Here is a 9,588-nt window from a genome sequence, read left to right on the forward strand (position 1 = left end):
AAAAAAAAAAAAAAAACAAAACAACCATTGGCCAGGCCAGGCCAGCCATGCCCTGAACCTCAGCACAGCTGCTCCCTTGCTGCTCCTCCCCGGTTACTTATGTCAACGTAGCTACCCGGGGCTTCCTGAATGACAGTTCAGTATCGTTTCCGAGCGTTTTTGCGGGTAACGTGCACACAGCCACAGGCAGTCCAGAGCCACCGTGTCCCAAGACCGGCTTTCCACCCTTAGACCTTTCTCTTCCTTCAAGTTTGAAAGTCTGGATCCAAGTCAGGGTCTGACCAAACTTAGCTGTGCGTCCTCAGAAGTGTCAGTTTGCTTCTCAGAGCCTCAGTGTTTCCATCTGTAAAATGGGAGTACTGGACTCACTGATCTAGACGACAGTGACCATGTCATTTACTGTCCCTCTTGAGATTCCCCATGGTGAAAAGGGGGCAAGACACCGGGACCATCTCAGCAGAGTGGCACAGATGTGTGCCCGATTAATATGACTCTTCCTGCCCCCGAAAGCCCCCTTTCCTTTGTGTTTCTTGTTCCAAGGACCCAACCGTGGATTCTCTCCTCAATTCCCCTCTGTGTCGAGGGAAGAGGCAGCTCAGGCCGTCCCGGTGGTGGATGCCAGCAGGGTCATGCACGGCCTTTCTATCAGAGCAGGGGGCACACCTGGGCAACCCTCACGCTCTGTGTGAAATGTCCTGGGATGATCTCAATTTGCATGAGCGAGGGTTGCTGGGGCTTATGTTTTGTGACATTATGGAGGTGGGCGGCTCAGAAGCTCCACTGGATGATAAGAATGCCCCTTTCCTGTTTTCTAACAGGGAGACTATGAGGGCGAAAACGTCGAGTTCAACGACAGAAAAGTAAGTTGATGGAGCGGACAGGAGGTGGCTCTGTCAGAGCCTGGAGGAGTTCTGGGGAGGGTGGGCCTGGGAGCAGTTCTGGGTTGGGGTGGGCCGGGGAGCAGTTCTGGGGAGGGTGGGCCTGGGAGCAGTCCTGGGTTAGGGTGGGCTGGGGAGCAGTTCTGGGTGGGTTGGGGTGGGCCTGGGAGCAGTTCTGGGTGGGGGTGGGCCTGGGAGCAGGACCGAGGACTCACTGGCCTGCAGGGTCTCCCCAGGGCGCTCAAGGTGGGGGGCTGGTGGCAGGTGTCCCCTCTCACCTTTTGAGGAGAAGTCAGTGACTGTGTAGCTGGTTTGTTTCCCTCTTTCTGATTCTCAAAAGTGCCCTTGGCAGGGGCCGTGAGCGCGTGGAAGGGCCACTCCTGGCATGATGTTCTCCCTTATCTCCTCAGGACGACCTGAACCCTGCCTGGGCCTCCAGCAGTCTCCGCTGGCATGTGGCCTAATGCTGCAGGGCTCCCAGGCGATTCCACTTGGGAACCACTGAGGCCAGGTGCATAGAGAACAATGGCCCCCAGCAGCACACTGGGGGACTCTTTGATGGTGGTCAGTGAAGCATTTCTCAAAGTTATCTGACCTGGAACCCTTTTAAATGGAGAAGTGATTGAGCTAGTGTTCCAGGAAACACACTTTGGGAAACACTAGGTGACCCCTTTATTTATTTATTTATTTATTTTTGGAGTCTCACTCTGTCACCCAGGTTAGAATACGATGGCGCAATCTCAGCTCACTGCAGCCTCCTCTACCTCCTGGGTTCAAGTGATTCTCCTGACTCAGCCTCCCAAGCAGCTGGGATTACGGGTGCCTGCCACCACGCCCGATTAATTATTGGTTTTAGTTTTGTTTTGAGAGTCTTGCTCTGTTACCCAGGTGCCCACCACCATGCCAGGCTAATTTTTGTATGTTTTTAGTAGAGACGAGGTTTCACCATATTGGCCAGGCTTGTCTCGAATTCCTGACCGTTGTGATCCACCTGCCTCAGCCTCCCAAAGTGCTGGGATTACAGGCTTGAGCCACCGTGGCTGGCCCTAATTTTTGCATTTTTAGTAGAGATGGGCTTCTGCCGTGTTGGCCAGGCTGGTCTTGAACTCCTGGCGTCAAGTGATCCACCGTCTTCAGCCTCTCAAAGTGCTGGGATTACAGGAGTGAGCACCCATACCCAGCTGGTCCCTTTATTCTTTAGTGGCTGTTGCTAATTTCCCTCACACCCCAAAGCATCGGTCCCCTTCCTCTGCCCCTTGCTCTGAGCACAGGACCTCCACCCCTCCCACCCAGGCTTCCCAGGAAGCTCTGCTCCTCTGCCATGCCCCCAAAAGAGCATCTCCCCACCACAGCCATTTGCTCTTCCCTCCCCTCACATGCACCCACACCCGATCTCAGCCTCCCCCTGACGCCTCCACATCAGCCTCTGTTCCCCAAACTTGCCCAGCGTTCCCTCCCAGGGGGAGCAGTCCTTCCTGACCCTGCACGTCCAGCCCTTGCCCCAATTGCTGGTCCTTCCAGAGGAGGTGGGTAGAGATGCCTCCCCTACAACCTCACAATAGTGGCCTTGTCCCAATTCCCAGGGGCCAGGACCTCTGTGTATGGAATGTTCTTCGTTTCAGCCTCCCCCCAGGTCCCCAAACATGTTTTTTAACCTTTGGTACTTGATACAACTTGCCTGCCCGGGAATCCAGATGAAGATGCTATCTGACTTAGCACAAGTTACATATTTGGTTATTTTTAGTGTAACATCTGGCATCGTCTGAGACCCCATGACTTGCAGAACTCCCTGCTCTGATTCTGTTGGAAAAGGACCATCCCCTCCACGAGCCTGTCCTGACCAATTGCAGCCTCAGAGTCCAGCCCCCTTCATTCCTCCGTGCCCCTCTGGCGCTTGGCGGATGCCTGTCCTCCCCCTAAAGATGCTTCTGCCATGGACACCAGCAGCCCCTTTCTGGCTGAATTCAGTTCTCTGGGTCACAGGCCCCTGAACCCTAGCCCCTCTCCCCCTCCTCCATGCTCCAGCCACACTGGCCACTTTTCTAATCTCAAGATTGCTCGGCCGACGGTCACATCGGTGCCAGGACTAACTCATTCGGTTACTTATTCATTCAAGAAATATTTACTGGGCATGACTCTGTGCCAGGCCCAGCAAACACAGTGTGGGTTTGTCCAGGCCCAGCTGTTCACTCTACCTGGAATGCTTCCCACCCCCCATTTAATTTTAGGTCCCAGCAGTGGGTACAAGGCCTGGCCCATGGGGGTAGTCAGGGAGTAATGAATGACAGTTCAGTGGATGGATGGACTAATGGCTGATAGACGGATGGATGGAGATGGACATGGATGACTGGATGATGGATAAATGGATAGACAATGGGTGGATGGAGGGATAGATGGATTGATGGATGAAGGGATAAATAATGGATGGGTGAATAGGTGGATGGATGAATGGAGAATTGATGGGGGGTGGGTGGATGGACGGATGATGGAGAGATGAATGATGGTTGGTGGATGGGTGGGTGGATGGATGGGTGAACGGGTGGATGGTTGATGGATGGGTGGTTGTCTGGGTGGATTCATGGTTGGATGCTGAAGGGATGGATGGTTGATGGATGGGTAGGTGTGTGGGTGGGTGGTTGGATGGATGGATGCTGGAGAAATTAATGATGGATGATAGGTGGATGGGTGGATGATGGAGGAATTAATGATGGAAGGTGGGTGGGTGGATGGGTGGCTGATGGAAGGATGAATGATGGATGATGGGTGGGTTGACGGGTGGCTGATGGAAGGATGAATGATGGATGATGGACGGGTGGGTGGATGGATGGATGCTGGAGGAATTAATGATGGATGATAGGCGGATGGGTGGATGATGGAGGAATTAATGATGGAAGATGGGTGGGTGGGTGGATGGGTGGCTGATGGAAGGATGAATGATGGATGATGGGTGGGTGGATGGGTGGCTGATGGAAGGATGAATGATGGATGATGGGTGGGTTGACGGGTGGCTGATGGAAGGATGAATGATGGATGATGGACGGGTGGGTGGGTGGATGGATGCTGGAGGAATTAATGATGGATGATAGGCGGATGGGTGGCTGATGGAAGGATGAATGATGGATGATGGAAGGATAAATGGTGGATGATGGGCGCGTGGGTGGATGGATTGGATGGATGCTGGAGGAATTAATGATGGATGATAGGCGGATGGGTGGATGATGGAAGGATGAATGATGGATGATGGGTGGGTGGGTGGGTAGGTGAATAGATGGATGCTGGAGGGATGGAAAATTAATGATGGAAGGATGGGTGGATGGATGATGGGTGGGTGGATTGATGATGGAAGGATGAATAATGGATGATGGGTTGGTGGGAAGTAAGTGAATGGATGGATGCCAGAGGGATGAATAATTAATGGTGGATGGATGGGTGGATGGATGATGGGTGGGTGGGTGAATAGATGGAGGCTGAAGGGATGAATAATTAACGATGGATGGATGGGTGGCTGGTGGAAGGATGAATGATGGATGCTGGAGGAATGAGTGATGGATGATGGGTGGGTGGGTGGCTGGGTGGATGGATGGATGCTGGAGGAATGAATGATGGATGATGGGTGGGTGGATGGATGGATGCTGGAGGAATGAATGATGGATGATGGGTGGGTGGATGGGTCGGCGGAGGGATGGAGGCTAGAGGGGTGAATAATTAATGATGGATAGATGGGTGGATGGGTGGATGGATGATGAGTGAGTGAGTGGATGGTGGAAAGAAGAAAAGGAGAGAGGGAAGATTAGATGGGTGTTTGGGTCCTCACTCAGAGCTGCGGGGAACTTCTCTGCATTCTCCCACGATGTCTCCACATCACAGCCTGGCGACGAGTTTTTGCCTTTCCAGTGACAGAATCTATGGCTTCTCCATTATTGTTCCCATCAGTGGCAGGAGCCCCAGGTGCCTGGCCCTGGGTACCTCACAGAGCAGAAAGAAAAGTACAGCCAAGGACATTTTCCCGTGCTGAGCTGGAGGGTGGGCAGAGGACAGTGTGGGGAGTTGAAGCAGGAGGCAGGTCTGGGCCATGGCAGGGCAGCCATCACTCTCTCCAGGCCTGATCATGGGATCACAAACACGTAGGAGTACTTGGGAGTGAGCCCCTTCCTCCAGGACGCGGGCGAGTTCACACCTACACAGAACTACACCCTGGGTGAGCAAGGCATGCCCACAGGTCTGTGTTTGGATGTGCAGAAGGTGCTGTGGTGGCACTGGAAGAGTAGGACCACCTGGGCCCCGCGGAGGGCTGGCTTGGGTCATGGGGGGATTTCCTCCAGGTGTGGACTGAGGTCTGCTGCCTCCCTGGGCTACACTGGGAGCCACAGAGCCCAACCTGTAATTCATCCGTCCATCCATTCAACAGTCACTTACTGAAAACCTGCAGGCCCTGTTGGAGGCCTGGAGGGTGAGAAGGACCAGACAAACCTGGTCCCTCTGGTTTTCCGTTTCTAGAGGGAAGGGCAAGGAGCAAGGACGTACACTAATTAAAGGCTGCATCCATGTCACCAAGGCCTGCGGCAGCCATGTGAGTCCAGGCACGAGGTCTCCACGAGATGGATGCCTGAGTGCTATTGGTATCCCTCTGGGGTCCGGGTGCTGGAAGGCTCCCAGATCACAGTGGCTGCAGACGCCTGGCTGGCCTCACTCTCCAGCCCATGGTCCCCATGCCTGGACACGCCCTGCCCGCTCACTGGGGCTAAGGTGCCCACCTTGGATTGCTTCCAGCACTAACAGTGGAGTCTTCAGTTGGATTTCCGTGCCTTGACAGTGCAGAGTGGTTGATGTCGCCTCTTGGCGGGAAGAAAAGTCCACTGAGGTCAAGTGGTTTATGTAGGAAGCTGGGGGTGGAGCCACTGAGGGTGGGTCCTTCCTCACCCAACGCAGAACTTTGTCCTTTCTCCCTGTCCCTGTCTCACTCCTCCCTCCTTCTCTCCCTGTCTCCCTCTCCCCACCCCACCTCTCTCTGCCTGTCTCTCTGTCTCTCCATCTGTCTCTGTCTCTCCCTCTGTCTCTGTCTCTCCCTCTTCCTCCCTCCATCTCTCTGTCCCCTCCTTCCCTCCTCCCTCTCTGCTGCATCTTCCACCTATCTTGGCGTAAATCTGCGGTTTGACTCTAGGTGAGGGGAAGAAGCTGCCCAGGTTAGCGATGGCTGCTTTGCTTTTGCAGAGGTGAGGTTCCGCTTCATCAGGGTTTGCTGGCGAGGCCTCCCTGTGTACACAGTAAAGCTGTAGCCTTCTCGTCGCCATCTGCCTAACGAAATGCACCATGCTACCTTTCACACATCACCAACTTACATGAGTTCCCTCTGTGAGTCGGGTTCCCTCCATGATCTGGGAGGAGAGATGGCATCTTCAGTGTAAAGGAGGAGGCAGGGAGGGGGACGGTCTGTCCAGGACTCTCGACTGGTGGGGGTGCCTGGCCAGGGCCACAGGCGAGTCACAAGCCCCTCTGACCATGGACATGCCAAGCTGCAGGTGGGGCTGGTGGCTTCGAGGGGCTGTGCAGCAGCAGGCGGCCCCTTTGTGGATTTCAGGAAGCCCTCCACTTGTGAGCCTGGGTGGGGGCAGCCGTGGGTGCGCCTGGGCTCCTTCCTCTCCTGTTTGTCCGTGGGGGTCTCCATAGTCCACAGCCCCAGTGTTACCGGAGACGCTCAGGCATGCCAGGCTCCGTCAGCTGTGGAGATGGCTCACACCCACTTCCCGGCCTCCAGGCACCGGGAGCAGTTACGGAGGCTCCAGGGGGTTCCCTGTCCCCCAGCCGTGACCTTGACTCTGAGTCTGGGAGGCAGCTGGCCCCACCTCTGGCTCCTGGTGGGCAGTCTCTGGGCCCCTCATGGTACCTGCATCCTGCCTTCCCTAGGGAGGCCCTGTAGCTGGGTGCGTGTGACGTGTGAACCTAGGCTTGGAGTTGAGGTCTGGAAAGCATTAACTACCCACATGCGTGGTTTTATTTAATTTTATTTTATCACCAGCTGTCCTAAGCCAGCATCTTCCTCAGGACACCCTCTACATGTTCACACAAGGCTTCCAATCCACCAAACTCACTGCCGTCCCTGCCCAAAGCCTGGGGGGTAACAGGGTGTGTGTCAGTTTCATTTATTTCACGAAGCACTGTGAATCAGACAGCCCGTCTTGGGAGATAAACCTCGAGTATCTTTGCATCCCATGAGATTTTTAAAATTTTCGCCGCTGGTATTTATTTCTCTGCTCAAAACCCTGGTGGCTTTGTGCCCTTTATAAAGAATGGTTTGGTGTCTGACGGGAATGACCAAAAACCCTAAATGTGAGAAGCCATACAGTGTCCGGCCCATTTAGGTCAATTCCAGGTCAAATCACAAAGAGCACAGATTCCATAACCTGCCAGAAGCTTCTTTCCCATCCCCACGTTCACCTGAAAAGGGAGGCCTGCTCTTGCCGGCACAGGCCACTCTCAAGAAGCGTTTGTGGGATGAATGAATGATGTCACTGAGGCCCAGTGCCACCTCAGAGTGTCACCAACTCACTGCTTCCTCCCCTCAGCTCCTGTATGAAGAGTGGGCGCGTTATGGGGTCTTCTATAAGTACCAGCCCATCGACCTGGTCAGGTAAGAACACCCCACACCCTGTGGGAATCACGTCCCTAGTCCGATGGCAGTCGGATCTGTCCCTGTGGGTTTCAACTGCTCTGAATATTCAGTACCTGGGACCTTGCGTAGGAAGACCCCAAGTGTCCTTGCAGGGCTGACGATCTGGGCCAGTTTATTCAAATTCCCTGGAGGGCGGGCTCTTTTCAATCATATTCACTGCCTGGCCCAGCCTCCCTGGGCGCCTGGAGGGGTTTCCTGCTTTGAGATGTACAGGGGAAGGAAAGAGCTGCCTCAGATGTGTAAGAATTTCTCCTCTCCCCAGGGGATCTCTGTCCTCACAGGGCAGGAAGGAGGGTGGACCAGGTTAGGCAGTGTGTCCCATGGGAACTTCCAAACCAGAGCTGGGCCAGTAGAAATCCGTTCACGCCATCAAGGTGCCAACCACGCTTCACATGAGGAGCGATTGATTTTCTTGGCACCTCCCAGCCAAGGTTCTTTCCAGTCCTTAGGCTGAGCAGGGATTGAAACTGAGCCGACAGCCTCAGGGGAAGTACGTCCACACCCACCAGTGTGGGCCATCGCACACAGAAATGCACCCACCTTCCATGAGAGAGAAGTAGGGGCCGGGTGTGGTGGCTCATGCCTGTAATCTCAGCACTTTGGGAGACTGAGGCGGTGGATCACCTGACGTCAGGAGTTCAAGACCAACCTGGCCAACATGGTGAAACCCTGCCTCTACTAAAAATACAAAAAAATTGCCCAGGTGCAGTGGTTCACGCCTGTAATCTCAGCACTTTGGGAGGCTGAGGCAGGTGGATCGCTTGAGGTCAGGAGTTGGAGACCAGGCTGGCTAACATGGTAAAACGCCGTCTGTACTCAGAATGCAAAAATTAGCCAGGCATGGTGGCACGTGACTGCAGTCCCAGCTACTAGGGAGACTGAGGAAGGAGAATAGCTTGAACGTGGGAGGTGGAGGTTGCGGTGAGCCCAGATCATGCCACTGCACTCCAGCCTGAGTAACAGAGATCAGAGTGAAACTCCATTTCAAAAAAAAAAAAATCAGCCAGGCATGGTGGTGGGCTCCTGTAATCCCAGCTACTCAGGAGGCTGAGGCAGGAGAATCTCTTGTACCCAGGAGGCAGAGATTGCAGTGAGCTGAGATCGCGCCATTGCGCTCCAGCCTGGGCAACAGGAGCAAAACTCCTCACAAAAAAAAAAAAAGAGAGAGAGAAGAGGGAAGGGCTTCAGAAAAGCAGAGAGCACCCCAAGCCTAATGGGGCAGCCCAGGACCCCTCTCCGCTCTGGAACAAGAGACCCAGTGCCCCTGGTTGAGTTGCTCCTTCCTGGGGGCCCGTGACCTGTTTCCCTGCTGGTATTGAATAACAGTGAGCTTGTCTCTGTTTGGCTCTGCCGCCCGGTGTAGGAAGTACTTTGGGGAGAAGATCAGCCTGTACTTCGCCTGGCTGGGCGTGTACACCCAGATGCTCATCCCTGCCTCCGTCGTGGGAATCATCGTCTTCCTGTACGGATGCGCCACCATGGATGAAAACATCCCCAGGTAGGCGGCAGCCCTCCCCCACGTGCGCACCAGGGAGCCCTCTCCTGCTGTCCCAGCTACGGCGTTCCTTGGGACACAGGACTCGCACACCAATTCCTGTACAGAGGAAACCTCACATCAAGCCACGGGCCGTCAGAAGGAAAGAGCGAGGTCCGAAGCCATCTAGGAGTCTGGGTGCCCGTCTCAGCCCCAGCTGTGCTAGGCTGTGTTTTATTGTTAAGAGGAAGGCATAAAACAAACATCCAACCGTTTTCATTCTTGGAGGTTGTTCTGGTTGGCTTGTTCCTTTTCATTTTTGGTCATTATGTGACAAGAAAATTATCTGTTTCTTTGTGCGGCCAGGAGGTGAGACGTGAATGCTAGAGGTCTTGGTGCAGGCTGGCACTCTCGGGAGGTGAGACATAGATGCTAGTGGCCTCCGTTCAGGCTGGCACTCGTGGGAGGTGAGACGTGAATGCTAGGCCTTGGCGCAGGCTGGCACTCGGGGAGGTGAGACGTGAATGCTAGGCCTCGGCGCAGGCTGGCACTCAGGGGAGGTGAGA

At 54.5% G+C, this 9,588-nt stretch overlaps 1 protein-coding gene across 1 annotated transcript in view; it reads left to right on the forward strand.

The window, feature by feature from the left end:
- The window catches only part of ANO1 (anoctamin 1), a 194,185-nt gene that overhangs the window by 124,070 nt on the left and 60,527 nt on the right, over nt 1-9,588 (forward strand). The window contains exons 10-12 of the mRNA XM_037734002.1: nt 819-860; nt 7,442-7,506; nt 8,912-9,046. Of these exons, the coding sequence (XP_037589930.1) occupies nt 819-860; nt 7,442-7,506; nt 8,912-9,046 (242 nt within the window). The remainder of the gene's footprint in view (nt 1-818; nt 861-7,441; nt 7,507-8,911; nt 9,047-9,588) is intronic.

Source organism: Cebus imitator, unplaced genomic scaffold, assembly GCF_001604975.1.
Source record: "Cebus imitator isolate Cc_AM_T3 unplaced genomic scaffold, Cebus_imitator-1.0 Scaffold563, whole genome shotgun sequence".
Lineage (NCBI taxonomy): Eukaryota > Metazoa > Chordata > Mammalia > Primates > Cebidae > Cebus > Cebus imitator.